The sequence below is a fragment of the Tricharina praecox genome (genome assembly GCF_024521635.1).
Source record: "Tricharina praecox strain CBS 144465 chromosome Unknown BZA05scaffold_27, whole genome shotgun sequence".
NCBI classification, from domain to species: Eukaryota; Fungi; Ascomycota; class Pezizomycetes; order Pezizales; family Pyronemataceae; genus Tricharina; species Tricharina praecox.
This window is the reverse complement of record NW_026250429.1, coordinates 141297-158024: the sequence shown is the minus strand read 5'-3', so window position 1 is coordinate 158024 and position 16728 is coordinate 141297. Positions and strand designations below refer to the sequence as shown.

Here is a 16728-nt window from a genome sequence, read left to right as displayed (position 1 = left end):
CTGCCCTGCGTTTCCGGTGCAACCATAGTCTGGGTATTATAGCAGAGTTACCTAGTGTGGCATAGCTGGCATGGCGCAGAGCCAAGCGCAGCGTAGGACGCTTGTCAATGGTACTCTAGTGTCTAGGCCCGCAGCTGCATCGTGCACAGACCAGCATTTGCAGTGGCCGTGGCTGCCGACCGCCTCGCCGGTGCCATCGGGAGTCGCAGTGGTCGCAGGGATTCCGCCCGAGAGCAGCAGGCCGAGCCGAGAAGAAACGTGGCTTTCCGCCGTATCGGGCATGGCGGGAACTCTGCGAAGCGGCCAAGGTGACAGACTGGCTTTTCTGAATACTGCCAGGCTTCTATCAACAGCCAACCAGATCCAATGGTGCCCGGCGGGATGCTCGTCCAACTCCACGGAACTTCCGTGCACAAAACCTATTGGTTGTCGACTAGCGAAAGCATGCGCCAAGAGATACCGGTGTGTAGGTATTCCGATACCCTACGGTACGTAACTAACTATCTGATCATCATCATCGAGTCAGACTTCGCAGAGGGTATTCCTGCTGTCTCCCCGTCGTTGCCGGAAGGACTGTCTATGGCCCCTGCTGCCGGCTGTTGCGTGCCGCCGCCTCTCACGCAATGTTTGCGCGCATGTCCCCCACTGCTCTAGTAGCATCGAAATGAACCGTGGTTAGCAGGGCGGGTTGGCTGACGAGATGGGAGACATGCTAAATACTTGGTATGTACTCCAACAGGCTCTGAGAAGCTGGGCAGTGGTCACCGCCTGGAGTTACACCCGTGATCGGAGGCTTCACGGTGTATTGGAAGTCCGGGTTGTTCACCGGTTCAGGACGATCAAGTCTCGTCTGAAACTTGCGGTGGGAAAAGATGTCGACTCAGGAGGGATACGCTTCCGGCTAGGTACGATAACATGATGTTCCTATGTAGAGTACCGTCATGTGCATCTCCATGTGTCCGTACTCTAGATATCGTCCAAGGAGCATGCCTATGTTACTAGATAGTACCAAGCATGCTAGTGTTCCCATCCGATTGGTACACTGCTAATTACTAGTACTAGTAGTAGGCTCAACCTTGGATCCGGGCATGTGGGGGGTGGGAAGTTGAAACAGCCGGCACTTGCATCCAGGACCATCCATTAATGAAGGGGAGGGAGATCGCCGCTTTGCGCGAGAGTCGAGACGCATCCCGATCTTATATACCTATACAAAGGCTGCTATACATAAAAATACATGGAGTTTCCCGTCGTGGTTCTCCTCTATGGGATAAAACAACCTTTCGGGAAGTCATGTAGGAAGGGAGGAGAAGCTCTGTACCTACATGTGTACATACAGCTACCGAAATCGTACCGCATGGGCTTCGAGGTGACTACTGAGGGTATTCCTCGTCCCGGACAGGAGACCGGACTTTCCTGCCGGCCGGCCGAGCCTTGAGGCTGGAGAATCATGTCCTTGCTCCCGCAAACAGCCGCCGCTGCTGCTGATCGGGATGTCCAGACTCCAAGTTCCAACATGAAGATCGACCTGATCTGAAGCCGTGAAGCGGTAAGCTCCTCGAAGCCTTTTCACCGACAAGTCACGCTCACACTCATAATCCATCCTAGAGTCTCTACCCAGTGCCCAGTGCCCAGGACCGGCTTTGCTTTTTTCCGCCATCCAGTGGAGATGAATCAAGATGATAGGGTCTCGACGTTCCGCTTCCATTTACCGGAAACCAGGCCGGTATTTGCCATTGGTCCCCCATGCTACCCAGAGTTCATGGCAGGTAGTCGGCGATGGATGCGGCGGTTGACGGGTGTTGTAAGTTGGAACGTGTGATGTCTGCTTCAAAGTTCGAACTTGGCCTAAAACATCGTACACGTACCACTATACTAGGTGAATATATGACATACTCTACACATGGGCCCTACTAACTAATAGGTAACTAACAGGTAACTAACCGGCTTCTAGATATCTGGTCTGGGGCTGGGAGTGTGGAGTGTGTGCGCAGCCCAGCCATGTGGACGCAATTCTAATATCTGGGGGCGTAGAGTGTGTACTCTATCTACTAGCTATCCGCGCCTTGAGGACAGAAGTGCACTCTTACTCATGTACGATGGGCGCTAGTGTAGCGAGCTCGGTGTTACCAGCTGGTCGGGATTTGTCACCTCGTGGCTCTTGGTTCTTGACTGTTGAAAGTTGAGAATCGAGAACTTGAGATGGATACGAGTGCGAGGCGAGGGACGTGCGGAATACCTACCTACATACTCCATATATCACCCCACAAGGACACCGGATGAATGGAGCGTAGTTACATAAGCCGGCTGTATCTATGATTTTATAGACTATAAGACCTACTCTTGCGCTCCGAGCCTTCCCCGAGTGCTGGAGACCATAGACGAGACAGCTTTAGCCTAGGAGGAATCAATTATCACCCTAGAAATGTATTTATATTACGAGTTACAACTTACGACTAGTGATCACGGTGCACACCGGGAACGTCACTAGGACGAGAACGAGAACGCGTGGGTTGGATTGGTTACCTAAACTATTAGTTATAGTCCCACTGTCCCACAGGTGACACTCCTAGAGCCCTTTCAGATCGACATCCTTCTGGATATGTAAATCAGGCTTTAACTACTAAACGAAAGTTGGAAGGTGGAACCGTCGGCGTCTCTGTTCGTATTGAGGATTTGAGGTCGGAATCTGTCGTCATGTGTACGGTGCTCATACCGTATTGTCTAGTATGAGGTATAAACCAAAACACTGCCTTTGCCTACATAGGTACATACTCGTGGCAGCCTGGCAGCCTGGCGGGCATTCGGAGTTTTATGTACAGATGGAGTGCGGTGCCCCACTGCCCATGGGCCATTACGGTACCACCTTTCCGCCTTGTCTTGCACTCCAGCCTCCAGCCTCCGGCCTGTGGAAGTTGGAACTCTCATGGACGATCACTCCCCCGGTTCTTGCACAGTACACACCGCATGCGGTGGAAACTCCACGAAGTTTGAATTCGGAACACCTATTTCTATTCCTCCCCTATCGACAAATGGCCCCCAATCCACCACCATCAATCACTCAAGCGGATCGCTTCGATTGGGAGGTCGAACTTGAACCGCGAGAGAAGTCCCTGGATTACCCGCACGTCCGCCCGAGCTGGTAGGTGCTGCATCGTCACGATGTTCGTGTCCGAGGCTGAGCCTATGCTCGCGATGCCAAGTCCTGCGCCGAACGTCACCGAGAGTGTCGTGCCCGTGACGCGGACGTCGGTCTCACGTGGGGCGGCGGCGTAGGGGTGGCCATGGGTATGGATCGGCCGAACTGGGGAACATGTCAACAGTCAATATCTGTCATATCATCACCAGCGAAATAAGAGCACAAGGTGCATACCGTCTGCACCAAGCCCGCAGTAATCGCTCCCGATTCCACTGTTCCCACGGGATCGCTGTGAGCGTAGACGCCGTGACATGCGAGAACTCGCAGCACTCGCCGCGCCGACAGTGTCCCATCTGAAAGAACCTACACGGCACCAGACGGACCAATCCCGGTCCCGCCGCTGTCGTCCTCCGCGACCACCAACCACGTTCCACCCCCGGCGCCGCCGCGCCCACTGTGCGCAAGTCCGTACCGGCTCGTCCGACTCCGCCCTCCCTAAGCGCCAGGTGCGCCAGGTGCGCCGACTGTCGCACAACCGCACCCGCCGGTCTTTGCCGAATTGGCGTTGGGGTTGCCGCGGCCGACGGCGGGACAGCCGTGGCCGGAGCTGCGATGTGCGAATACGTGCAACCATCACCGTTGCGACAGCGGCCTTGCTGGAAGAATATGCACGGTCTTGTCGGCGCCATGTGGTCGTGGTGAGAGATGGAGGGGGAGAAGGTTGCTGAAGGCTGGAGGCTGGTGGGACCTGGAGGCTGGAGGGAGAGACGTTGCGGGGCAGCGGGGGGCGGGGGCGGTTGCGGGGGGCCAGGTTATGTAGTGCGGAAACCAGTGTGCGACGTACCGTATGTAGGTACCTACTCACCTAGAGTTCATAGGTTGACGGGTGTTGTACTATACTCTGCTCTATGTAACGTGTGATGTCTACTCTAGAGTCTAAACTTGAGTCTTGGCCTAAAACACCCGTACACGTACCACTATACCAGACAGGTATATGACAAACACATGGGCCATCCAACTAACTAACCGGCTTCCAGATATCTGCAGAAGTGCACTCTTACTCACGTACGATGGGCGCTAGTGTAGCGAGCTCGGTGTGACCAGCTGGTCCGGATTTGTCACCTCTTGTCGCTTGGCTCTTGACTCTTGAAAGTTGAGAATCGTGAACTTGAGAAATTGAGATACGAATGCGGGGCGAGGGACGTGCGGATTATCTACATACTCTACATATCATCCCAACATCGATGAAATCGGACGAAGGGAGCGTACTCAACACAAGCTAGCTGTATCTATGATTCTATAGACTATAAGACCTACTCTTGCGCTTCGAGCCTTCGACCGCCTGCTGGAGTCTGGAGTCGGGAGACCAGACAGCTTTAGCGTACGAGGAACCACCCTAGAGATATATGTATCTACAAGTTACAACTTACGACTAGTGATCACGGTGCACACCGGGAACGTCACCGGGACGAGAACGAGAACGCGTGGATTGGATTGGTTACCTAAACTATTAGGTATAGTCCCACAATCCTAGATTCCTAGATTCCTAGATTCCTAGAGCCCTTTCAGATCGACTGTCGACATCCTTCTACATACACAAGTCAGGCTTTAACGGGCTGTATGTAACGGGTTACGCAACCATCGGCGTCGAGGTTCGTATTGATAACTGAGGTCGGAATCTATCGTCATGTGTACGGTGCTCATACCGTATTGCCTAGTTGAGGTATAAACCAAAACACTGCCTTCTGCCTACATTGGTACATACTCGTGGCAGCCTGGCAGCCTGGCGGGCATTCGGAATTTTATGTACAGATGGAGTACGGTGCCCCACTGTCCATTACGGTACGTCATTACCCCCTCTCAACCTTGCCTTGCACTCCAGCCACCGGCCTCCGGCCTGTGGAACTCTCATGGACGATCACTCCCCCGGTTCTTGCACAGTGCACACCGCATGCACCAGAAACCCCAAAGATTTGAATTCAGAACACGTAGGTAATCGGAAACCCTCCCCTATCAACCACCAATCTCTCACCATCAATCATCAGAATCACCATCATACTGCACCCCAATCCCTCCATGCTCCTTGGTCATATGTGTATAGACCTCCGGGCTGCGGGCAAAGACCATCAAGCACTTCCAGCAGATATGCGCCTTGCACACCGCACACGTGATATGGTCGCAGCCATCCGACTTCTGGATATCGGTGCCGCAGGCCGGACACGCGTGCACTCGGTTGCGACGCTTCCACTGCTCGAACGCAACGTCCGCGTCGGTGTCGGAGTGTATTGACAGCTTGTATGCTGAGCAGGTCAGCCCCGTGTGCGCTTCGACCGCGCATGAAGTGCAGATGTCGAGGAGGCAGGAGGCGCAGGTGAGTACGGTGTCCGAGGAGGTGGAAGTGGTGGTGCGATACACCGTCGGGCAGTTCGGCGTCGGACAGTATGAGTACTCGGTCGGATGGCTGCGGATGTGGTCGGTGAAGGCGGTGGACAGGATGGTCTCGTACTCGGCCGGGGTGAGGATTGTGGCGAGAACGGCGAGGTCGAGCGTGCGCTCGCAGGTCGCGCCGATGCAGGCGATGGGGAACTTGCGGGTATCAAGTGTTGATCTGGCGTAGTCGCGCAGGCAGGAGAGGCAGTAAGTATGGCCGCAGCTTGAGAACTGGATCGGGCTCTCCGCCGTGTCGAAACAGATGGGGCAATCCCCGTCCGCCGTCGCCGTAGAGGTTACGTCCTTCTCCGCCCCAGTGTTGGTCTTCAACAAAGTCCGGGTTTCTTCCAGCTCGACCGCGGAACCGGTAAACATAATGCATCGCTTGGTGACGTCGATCTTGACCATGTTCGCTCCGAATCTCTCCTGCAATGCGCGAAGGCCACCACGCATGATGCTCCTCCACGCGCCGCCCTCGAGTGCAATCTTGTGACCGCTCTCGGCGATGGCAGCCTTGCACCCGTGCAGACGCTCGACGGCCTTTTCCTGGTTCTCGACGGTGCCAAAGAGAAACAGCTGCGACTTGCGCTTATCGCAGAACACGAACGTCGCAGTCTCACGTCCGATCCCGGTAATTTTCTGGATGCCTTCCGCAGTAGCCCAGAACGGATCCCAGATCGCCTCCCCAGTCGCCGTCTGGAATAGCCGTCCCCTCACAATCTTCCCCACCATCGTCTTTGCGGCCGAGACCTTCTTCTTGTCCTGGCCCGTAACGCGGACCGTCGCCAGCGACTGCGTCTCGCCACCAAACACGCGGATCTGCACCCCCGGCGGCTGATCCTTCATCAGGCATTCCAGCTCCTTCACGACCGCGCGGTGGATCTCGGGCACAATCTTGAAGTTCGCGGTGTAGATGGGCTGCAGGAAGATCTGGCTCCCGCCGAGGAAAGCGCAGACCTTTCCGTCGTGGTTGCGCACGGCGTCGAGTGCCGCCGCAGCGCTCTTGAAGCGGATTATCGTCTTGGTCTTGCGCATGTCCGCCGGCGAGACGATCTCCCATCCCTCGACGTCCGGTGCGCGCTGCGTGAACAGACTGGCGATGTGCGCCATCGCCTCGTGCGCCGAGAGATCGTACGTCGGGTCGTGCAGGAAAATGGATTTCACACCATGATTGAAGGCCACCTTCAGCTCGTCCTTCGTCGTCGCTGCCGCCAGGCCGCCGACGCTGATCTCGCCTTTGCTGGAGAACAGCCGGTAATTGCGGTGGTCCTTGAACTCCATCTTCCGGCCGCGGATCCGCTTGCCGTCGCATCTTCTCATCGCCTGCACTGCCAGGCGCTGCGAGTTGAAGGTGATGGACGCGATCCTAGCCGGCGCAAAGAACGTACAGCTAACCCTCGTCGCGCTCTGGCTCACGCCCGCCAGGCCCTTCAGGCGGTACAGCTTGACGGCCAAGGTGTGGTCTTCGTACACGAGCCCATCCAGCGCTGCGATCGCCGCGGCCGCCTGCGCCGAGTCCGCGAACTTGGCTGTGGCGTACGTTCCTTCGTCGATCGGCGTTGCGCGGATCGCTTCCAGTGGGAGATCGAACTTGAACCGCGAGAGAAGTTCCTGGATTACCCGCACGTCCGCGCGCGCTGGTAGGTGCTGCATCGTCACGATGTTCGTGTCCGAGGCTGAGCCTATGGAAGCGATCGTGAGTCCCCCGCCGAACGTCACCGAGAGCGTCGTGCCCATGACCCGGACGTCGGTCTCACGTGGGGCGGCGGCGGTAGCTGCGGCGGGGGTGGGTGTAGGTGTGGGTTGGTCGAACTAGGGAACATGTCAGTGTCTGTCAATATCTGTCATATCACCACCCGGACATAGGAGCACAAGGTAGTTAAGTACCGACTGAATCGCGCCCACCGTAAACGCTCCCAATTCCGCTGTTCCCACGGCATCGCCGAGCCCGGTAGACGCCGTGACATGCGCGAACTTGCAGCCCTCGCCACGCCCACAGTGTCCCATTTGAAAGAACCTACACGGCACCAGAAGTCCCGGTCCCGGTCCCGGCGCCGCCGTTGTCGTCCTATGCGACCTCCAAGCTCCCTCTGCTCCCGCCGTCGCGCCCACTGTACGCAAGTCCGTGCCGGCTCGTCCGACGCCCCCCTCCCGAAGCGCCAGGTGCGCTAGGTGCGCCGCCTGTGACACAACCGCACCCGCCGGTCTTTGCCGAATTGGCGTTGGCGTTGGTGTTGCCGGCGGGATAGTCGATGTCGGAGCGGCGGTGTGCGAATACGTGCAACCATCGCCGGCGCGACAGCGGCCCTGTTGGAAGAATATGCACGGTCTGGTGGGCGCCATTGGGTCTTGGGTGGTGATTCGTGATGGAGGGAAGGAGAAGGTTGCTGGTTGCTGGTTGCTGGTTGCTGGAGGCTGGAGGCTCGAGGGACCTGGAGGCTGGGAGAGAGTGATGTTGCGGAGCAGTGGGGGCGGTTGCGGGGGGCCAGGTTATGTAGTGGGCTGAAACAGTGTGCGATGTCTGTAGGTGGGAAGTATGTAGGTATCCACATCAACCGGCGACGCATGCGGCTGCAGTCTGCAGAGTTTTGAAAATCAGTGAATAGCCAATCGGGGGGCGCGTACACACTGCCATGAGCAGTTCTATTGGACGAGTCTCATTCATGAGTGTGCACGCCGTCTCGTGAATCTTCTCGGATCCATCCATAATCATATCCAATATAATCGCCGCCCGATGTCGAACTTTGCCATCACTCTTCAGGTACCAGGACTACCGAGTCCTGTTGCCACGAACGTGTCCACACAAAACTCACAAACCGCCTGGAGGCTGGCACTGCACCCCGAAAACTCCAAACAAGATTAAAAACAAAAACAAGAGCAAGAACGAATCAAGGTAAACTTTTTGATTGAGTCCCCGAAGCACGATTGCAACCTAAGTACCCAGGCAGAATCGAAACTCCAGAGATGATTTGCCCTTTTCCCCCCCAAACCCCAGAACAGCAAAACAAACAACGCCCAATCCCCCATTTTTTTTCCACTCCCGAAGTACCCAGAAAACAAACGCCCAATCCCCCATTTTTTTTCCACTCCCGAAGTACCCAGAAAACAAACGCCCAATTCCAGCCATTGATCCCTATTCCGAAGACAACAAGATAGATGTTATAAGACACCGAATGCACAGAAAAGCCCACACATCGATGTCCGGTTCTTGTTGCTACAGAAGGTAGTATGGCGACAGATGTTGGCACAGTTAGACTGCTACACGTTAGTCCTGCGGTGAGAAGAAAGAAGGAACGGAAGATGACTTACTAGTATGGCGTCGGTAGTAGCGGTCGTGGGTAATCGCACAAACTGCGCGGTGTCAGTGTCTTTTCCCGATGATGGTTTAGTTACAGGAAGGGTTGGTCTTACGCTGACCTGCAAGGACGACGCGGGCGGGGTTCCTGGGGGGAATCGGGGGAGCTAGAGTATCAATTGACCAGGAGATGCTGTCACTGCTCTCTGCGAGGCTGACTGCATCCTCGGCAGTCTCGGTGTTTTCGAGAAACTCGTTTATGGTAAATTGGCTCTCATCCTCGATTTCACTCTCATCTTTTGCAGCCACAGAGAAGTCAGCATGAGCTGTAAATATCAGCAAGAAAAGAGAAGGAAGGCAGCTTACAGGTGACACCGTCAGCAAAGCCCGAATCTTCCGCACCGGCGAGCAGCTCGGCTACTGCAAAGGATGTAGGTCAGCATAGACTCACAGCGCATCACTCGGTAGATGCTTACCGGAAAAGTAGTTATTGCCGTCGCCAAACCCGTGAGGGAAAGGCGCGAGGACCGGATCTGCAAGACTCATCAGCAACTTTGGTGGAGCATATGGAGAGATTGAACGAATACTTACATCCTCCGTCTAGGGGGGCATGAATAACCATGGTGCCGTTACGGTTTTTCTTGATGATGGACTTACGCCTGCCACCGCAGAGTTGTTGAAAAAAGGCAAAGAATCCCTCTGCAACACATGTCAGCGGTAATCGTGCAGGATTGGATAATGGTTACTCACTGTTCTTGTCCTCTTGGGCACCGTCACCAGCGAAGGGAACCTGGGGGGGATTCATGGACTTGAGGGCAAAACCGGCGTTGCCCTGAATTGTTGCGCGAGTTAGATCGATTCATTGACAGGATATAGAGAACGGATGGAGTTGCCATACCTCGGCGACAGGCTTCGAATTAATTTGACCCATTCTGTTCACTTTTTGCGTGATAGCGGTGGTGGTGGTGGTGATGGATGTTGTGATCGTTCGTGGTGGAGGACAGAAGACTTGACTCTTCAGGCGGTAAGGAAGTTGAAAGTCTGGGTGATTTTAACTTCCAACTACCAGTGGAGAAGTTGATGGTGTGAAGAGAAAAAGAAAGGGAACAGCTCGCTCGCTGGCAACCGATTTATAGGTGGTGAAGGCCCAAACTGTTAGTTCCGCGTAACGACGTTCAAGAATGCACGTCGCGACGCCCAGAACCCTAAACGTGGGCGGCCGTCCGAGGCTCTTCGGGGTTGGCCGTTGAATGTGGGGTACGTCGATGACAATAGCGATTGGAGTGAAGGCGCATGCGAGTGCATTGGGTAAACCTATCTACTACACTCGCCCAGGACTGCGGTAAAGTGTCGGAGAGAGTGCGATAGCTTATAGCTTGAGTTTGATCCATGCAGCTCGACATGCCGGTGATGCTCATCTCTATTGTCCGATTGTGCCGTCTTCGTGGATGCTCCAACCATCGGCAAATGGTGGGCTCCCATGCTCTGCCTGCCTTGTGCAAAACGTGTGGAGCAGACTGATCGGGCCGAAGGGATGAATTGGATGGATCCGATATCCCGACTACGAGACGCAAGGCAAGGCATCTATCGATTGGCCCATTGACCTACGCATCGATGTCAACGTCCATCAGAAGCTGACGAGGCAGTCTGTCCACGCATCCAAGGACGACCTCAACGATACATGATCGTGCAAGGCCGCACGAATACGCAATATGTGCGCCAGCAGATGACTTCCACCACCGAGTTTAATCGTTACAATTCCCATGCACCTCAACGATTACGGCGATGCGTTGGGCTCCATTGGATTCCGCTGTCAACACCGGGGGTGAGAAAGGACCAAGGTCACGCCCCACACCTAGGAGTCCAACCGGCAGGCAGAACCGATCTGCAACACCTCAAGTAAGTAACCCGAAAGGGCCGAAAGGGTAGCTAACTTCTAAGCACCCATCCCGGCTCATCTCGACTAACATTGCAATGCATTCGCATGATTGCGACTGTATGGGCATCGAGGAGCTGAACGGCACGGGTGTGGCTAGGGCGTCTACAGTCAACGACTATGGCTCTCTTTCGTACGCGGGATGGGAAGTATAGTGTGGCAGAACAATGGAGGAGCTGTTAGGGACGTAAAAGCTGTCGGCGAGAGGAGGAAGTGAAGGAGGACTCCTGTCGGCGGGATAAAACGAATGTGGTTAGCAGCTGTGGGCGTCAACGTTGGTGAGCATGGCAGGGTTTTCTTCTTCTTCCTCTTTCTGGATCATTATCCCTCGAGTCGACGGTCAACCCCCCATCTCCTCTCTCTCCTCTGTGTGCGCTTCTTTTCTCGTCAGCCCTGGAGAGGCATTGGCAACGAGCCCTCGCAAAACCTGTATCAGAGTTGCACTGGGTGACTGTGTGGGATATAGGCGAGAATGAGGGAGATATCTACACCGTCTACCTGGTATGTATAAATCTTGCATTTGCTGTCTCGTTACCGCCTCCGCTTGCTGACGATTATTGACAACTCTCGCTTCACCTTGTGCGACGAAAGGTGCCTTTGGATCGAGAACCCAAACCGGTTGAGACGTGACGGATTGGTGAAGCCACTGAGAGTCACGGCCCAGACATCTTCTACTTATTCGGTCGCATCCTTCTGCTTCGGCAAGAACGATTTACCACGCCAACGCTGTACGGTTTCCAGACGTGCCTACATCAACCATCGCTCGTGATACCGCGGAGAAGTGGCGGATTGGCGAAGCCACCAAGAGCCACGGCCCAGACATCTTCTACCTAATCGATCGCATCCCTCTGCTTCGACGAGAACGATGCTACTACGTCGAAATTGGGGAGTATTCTGCGAGTATTATGCGAGAATCGAATGCGACCTCCTGCGGTATCCTACCTACTCCAGTCGCCGGTCGAGCAACTAGCTAATGTGGATGTCCTCTAGCCGTTTGTCTTTGGGAGATTTCTTCCCCTCGATATCACACAAAGTCAAGGGCAGAATTATGATCACTTTATGCCTGGGGCCTGTTCGGTCGTCCCGAGGAGTTACCTCGCTCCCGATTAATTGAGGTCTTCTACGGTTACCTTCGCCTGTCGACGTCAATTCACGCGATTACCGGCGATAGGCGCGACTACTACAAGCGCTATCTACGTGGAACCACACGACTATGAGTAACTACGGCATCACGGTGCAGCTGCGGAAATCCCTCTTCGAATTCACCCGCCTGGAAGAACTTTCAAGCTCATTATTTATTCGCACAGAAATCTCCTCTACCCAAGATGTATCTAATAAATCCTCTCCACGCCCCTCCATCCAAGCGCCTCCCTGCGGCCTCTACTCCGCTCGCCCTGACCACCGTAAAACGGTCTCTCACCCAGACTTACAGCGCGATCCCCGCTGCGCACGCCTCCAGTCTCGATATAATCGTCCGTGGCGGTATGGAAGGTGCTCCGGTTATCCCACACGGCAACGTCCCCCGTCTCCCCGTCCTTGTACCGCGCCCACCGGAACCGGACTTGCAGATCGTGGTTCTCAGATACTAGCCGAAATAGGTGGTTTAGGATCAGCTCGCTCTCGTCAATGGAGACGCCCAGGATCCGTTTCGTAAAGGAGCGGTTGACGAAGACGCCTGTGCACAGAAGGTGTTAGCAGGGACAAGGACGAAAGGGAGCAGGCGGAGGTACTTTTCCAGCCCGTCACGGGGTTAGTCCGGATTACCGGGTGCACGGCAGTCAGCTCAAGGTCGTTATTCTCCGGGGCGCCGCGATGATTCCGCAGCGTGTGGCCTCGCGCGGCAGCAACCTCCTTGAAGCGATCGGCGTTGTGCACGGCGCTCAGGGTCTCGAGGTAGGCGCGGAAGGACGGGGACAAGCGGTCGTACACCTCATAGCCGCTGGCCCACAGCGTGTCCCCGCCCGTGGCCGGCTGCGTGTGCACCTTGAGTGTGGCGTAGTCGCTGGGGACATTCTCGAAGGTGATGTCCGCATGCTATGTACATATCCCGTCAGCCACCCGTCTGCCGTTCCTAACAGAGAGTAGGTACTCACCCAACCAACGCTCGCCAACTGCGACTCCTCGCCCTTCTCCCACCCGAGCTCACGCACGCGCTCGCGCTCCTTCCGCGCATTCTCATACTTGATCCGCTCCTCACTGCTGATGATCGAGATGTGGTCGCCGTCCTTCCCGTTCTCGCGGGTCAGCGGGTGGATGTGCAGTCCGCTCGTGGCCGGCTTCCCCGAGAGCTCGCCGAGGGACTGCACCAGCTCCCGCTGCTGCGAGGGCGTTATTTCCTGCCCCCGGAAGAAGACTACGCCCCGGTGCGATATCAGTGAGGCGAGGTGCTGGAGAGAGGTGGGGGAGCTGAGGATTGAGGAGAGCTGGAAGTCGCCGCTGAACTCCGTGCCGATTACGGGCGTGGACTCGTGGTGAGGGTGCGAGAGGAGCGGGGAGAAGGCGGGTGGATAGGGGAGGGGCGCGGTGAGCGTGTTGACGGCTTGTGTGGGAGTGGGAGTTGGAGTGGTCTTGAGCTTGGTGGACTCGGTGGCAGAGGCGGTGGCCGTAGAAGGGGCGAGTGAGATAGTAGAAGGAGCCATTGCGAGTATCTAGGTTGTTGCTGAATTACGATTTGGAGACAGACCGTCGACGGCAGTCAGCTTTATACTCTGACGTCTCTGGCTGGCTGTGAGCAATCTTAACGGTTTCTTGCGTCATTCTCGGTCAGGGTCAGGCACCGATATGATCTCCATCCAACACTCGCGATTGGGCTGCATGTGGCGTGCGAATCCTCCGCAATGGCGGGATTGTTTCAGCCAGGATCGCTCGGATGTCGGATCAGCTCTTATCGCATACCTACCTCCTACCCGCGTGGAGATCCATCATCCTGGACAGTGTCACTCGGGGAAGCTGATAGGATATGGGCGGCGCGGTGATCGAGTGAGATTGGCAGCTTTCGGAAGGGCTTTCGGCGTACACCAGCGGGCTCGGATAGATTGGTTTTCCCCACACACCTCACATGTGCCATTGCTATCACGAATTCTTTGGGCTAAACAGATGACAATTCACCGGTGATGCTGGCAGTGGTTGAGGTGTCGATGAGCGGCTAGTTAGAGCAGCTGGGCGAAGCGAATACTGGGGGCGGACATGGATCCGCATGCCGTGACAGTCCCGCCCAAGCACGACTGCGCTTGAAACCATGTGGCGAAATAGTTATGTACGCGTTGATATAACTGCAATTGCTATCGAGCGCACTCATTCACCGGAACACGGCACCGCACCGCAGAGTCACGCCGCAGCCCTCACCGTCTCCAGCGCGCCCGCACACAACGCATCCAGCTTCTCCTGCACATCCGAAAAGATGTTGATCGCGTCAACGAGCTTCAGCGCGCCGCGCCCGGCATCCTCGCGATTGAGTTCCAGCCTCCACTGGGATTCGGTCAATAGCTCGCCCATTTCCGTCTCCTGCACGCTTTCGGCCCATGCGTCGACCAAACTCTGCGCCTGTCCGTGCACGAACGCCTCCTGACTAAACCCGGCCAACAGCGGCGGGGAGACGGTAACATGTTTTAACCCGGCAAGCCGCATCACCTCGTGCGGCGCAACAAAGCTCGCCGCGAGCACCTGCGTCTTCGCGCCGACGACCTCGTACCACTTCTGCGCGGCAACCGCGATCTCGAAGCCGGGATGGGCATCCACGTAGCCCTCCTCGAAGTGCACTCTCAGCGCGTTGACGTACGGCGCGACATACGTGCATCCGACGCGCGCGGCCATCTTCGCCTGCACGAGCGTGAACAGCGTCGTCGCGAGCGTGCGGATCCCCTCCGCCTCGAGGATGCGGCACGCCTGCAGGCCCTCCCACGTCGACGGGATCTTGATGCACACGCGCTCGCGCGTGATCGACGGGGACAGCGTCGCGTAGATGCTCACGATGCGCCGCGCGTCCGCCACCGTGTCGGAGGTGCTGAAGGCGTGCAGCGGGTTCGTCTGCGTGTGCACGTACCCGGTCAGGTGGGGAAGGATCCGCGCGGAGAGGAGGCATGAGGCGATTTCGGAGACGAGTGTGGGTGTCGGCGATGGGTGCGAGAGCGCGATCGTCGCAGCAGCGGTGAGGACCGGGGCGTTTGCGGGCTTGGTCAGCTCGCCGAGCGCTATCGCTTGGTTCGAGGTGCAGTCGGCGAAGGGCCCCAGGGCCTCCGCGACGGAAACGTCGAGCGTGTCGCAGTCTATCGCTGACTGGGCGCGGAGGTGTGATAGCTGTGTCTGGGTGGCCATTGAGTGTCGGAAGCGGTGGAAATGATGGGTTGTTGTTTCTTTCGATAGATTAGCAGCTCGAGTGCGGCAGCGGTGGATGATTGAGTACTTATTGTCTCTATGCAGTCCATGGCGGGGTTGTAGTGGGGTATATTATCGACCGTACTTTGCCAGAGAGCTCGTTGGATACTTTGGTACTTCCTTGGTTACTGAGGTACATATCGGCATTTCGTGCGGGCAAAACACTAGCGCAGAGCCTGTCTCCGCTTCTGTGGGGTTCGGAGGGCAGGAATCCGCGCCGATTCGTTGCCGCTCACAGGGTTGCAGCTCGAAGTGCGGATACGTTACTGGATACAGGCGCAATGCCAGGGTTCGACGTGTGGAGGGTGTTTCCCCGCCAATACAGCTGGTAGGCTATTGGTAGAGTCTCGCCCGCACCAAGTGAGTGAAGACCAAGTGGGAGAGGTCGTTTCTTGTTTCGAAATTCGATCGCAGTTTGCAGCTGTGAAGTTCCAGTTGGTCGCGCCGTATCGATTTGACACACTCTTGGGGTGACGATGTTCCGGCTCGAATACTCTACTTTATCTATTACTAGATAGTGGTCATGCTCCCCCACGCCAGCTGCCCCGCACAGGCCATCCACGCTTATGTAGCGAAGCCTTTAGGTGACGGAGCGTGGTGGCTTGGTCACTTTGTAGATACATCGCAGGTCGGCAACTTTGCATCCACATACCCTCGCATTTCGGCGAACCAGAGATTAGTACCTGGCTTGGACTTTCGAGGTCGCGCCATCGCTGGCAGGCGAGGTGGATGGGAGTTCACCAGGTGGTTGAAATACGATTGACTAACTAGTGCCCTCGCCAAAGCCTCGGGCCGACGGGTCGGCCGCCATTCCCAATCCGGTCTTAGCCAGCAATGGGAGAGCTGCCGAAGTACTCGACTTCCTGAACTCCGCTACTCGCAGATCCGAAGACTACCTAATCGCCGCAAAACCACTCTCCTGGCCCTCAACAGCGTCTCGCTAGAGCCCAGGAAGCGACGCTGCCGTCGCGCTTGGGACCACTATCACGGCAAGGATCTTTCCCGCCGTTGCAAGCTTCGAAGTTCTAACGGGGGCATGGATAGACGCCGGATAGACGGGCTTCAGGTGTCGGGACAACGGTATGTAGGTATGAGGAATGCGGTCCTCGGCGGAGGTGGCGGTGTGAAGGCGGGACCGGCTGAGAGCCGCACAGGTGGGAAGGGAAGGGGCGGGGTTGTGGTGAAGGCTATCCGATCATCATTCATGACCACGGCGGTTTGATGATAGGTAGTGGAAAGGGGTCGGACGTATGTGCCCAGCGTGCTGTGCAGGTGGAAACGTATCGGAAGACTGTGGTCGGTTGGGACAAGACCCACGGCCACTATACTTCGTTGGAGCGGCCATCTTGAGCGGCAATTCCAGCTACCCCATAGTTCCGAAGAATTGCACATAGATGCGAAGATTCCCCATCGCTGACCATCCGAATAGGTAACACATTCTTCAGCCAGTTTCGTAACGGCTGCATAACATCATACGAAGAAAGAATGAAAAGCATTATCCCAAAGTCCTCGACACGGCCGCCGCACGACAACCGAATCACCGTATCCCTCTTCCAA

General features: G+C 56.2%; 4 protein-coding genes across 4 annotated transcripts; all 4 read right to left on the bottom strand.

Moving 5' to 3' along the window:
• Positions 1–3279: 3279 nt before the first annotated feature.
• Positions 3280–4014, bottom strand: BZA05DRAFT_408164 (uncharacterized protein). The gene has a single exon (XM_051484683.1). The coding sequence runs from the start codon at positions 3823–3825 to the stop codon at positions 3331–3333; it is 495 nt and encodes a 164-aa protein (XP_051336307.1). The 5' UTR covers positions 3826–4014; the 3' UTR covers positions 3280–3330.
• Positions 4015–5170: 1156 nt separating this feature from the next.
• On the bottom strand, positions 5171–9792 carry BZA05DRAFT_447937 (uncharacterized protein; the record flags this gene model as incomplete). The annotated part of the gene is made up of 9 exons (XM_051487207.1): positions 5171–7378; positions 7454–7998; positions 8876–8917; positions 8978–9157; positions 9228–9281; positions 9338–9394; positions 9453–9560; positions 9612–9693; positions 9760–9792. The coding sequence occupies 9 exons, from the start codon at positions 9790–9792 to the stop codon at positions 5171–5173; spliced, it is 3309 nt and encodes a 1102-aa protein (XP_051336306.1).
• Positions 9793–11831: 2039 nt separating this feature from the next.
• On the bottom strand, positions 11832–13567 carry BZA05DRAFT_148035 (TfdA family taurine catabolism dioxygenase TauD). The gene is made up of 3 exons (XM_051478975.1): positions 12891–13567; positions 12528–12831; positions 11832–12472 (listed from the first exon to the last, which is right to left on the bottom strand). The coding sequence occupies exons 1-3, from the start codon at positions 13434–13436 to the stop codon at positions 12129–12131; spliced, it is 1194 nt and encodes a 397-aa protein (XP_051336305.1). The 5' UTR covers positions 13437–13567; the 3' UTR covers positions 11832–12128.
• Positions 13568–13994: 427 nt separating this feature from the next.
• Positions 13995–15403, bottom strand: BZA05DRAFT_148041 (transaldolase). Its single transcript, XM_051478976.1, has one exon. The coding sequence runs from the start codon at positions 15109–15111 to the stop codon at positions 14125–14127; it is 987 nt and encodes a 328-aa protein (XP_051336304.1). The 5' UTR covers positions 15112–15403; the 3' UTR covers positions 13995–14124.
• Positions 15404–16728: the final 1325 nt, after the last annotated feature.

Excerpts from the sequence above, each read along its gene's own strand:
- BZA05DRAFT_408164 (XM_051484683.1), bottom strand. The coding sequence starts at position 3,825 with ATGGCGCCGACAAGACCGTGCATATTCTTCCAGCAAGGCCGCTGTCGC.
- BZA05DRAFT_148035 (XM_051478975.1), bottom strand. The coding sequence starts at position 13,436 with ATGGCTCCTTCTACTATCTCACTCGCCCCTTCTACGGCCACCGCCTCT. Across the intron at positions 12,832-12,890 it reads AGTTGGCGAGCGTTGGTTGG|CATGCGGACATCACCTTCGA; the intron begins GTGAGTACCTAC and ends ATATGTACATAG. Across the intron at positions 12,473-12,527 it reads CCCCGTGACGGGCTGGAAAA|GCGTCTTCGTCAACCGCTCC; the intron begins GTACCTCCGCCT and ends TTCTGTGCACAG.
- BZA05DRAFT_148041 (XM_051478976.1), bottom strand. The coding sequence starts at position 15,111 with ATGGCCACCCAGACACAGCTATCACACCTCCGCGCCCAGTCAGCGATA.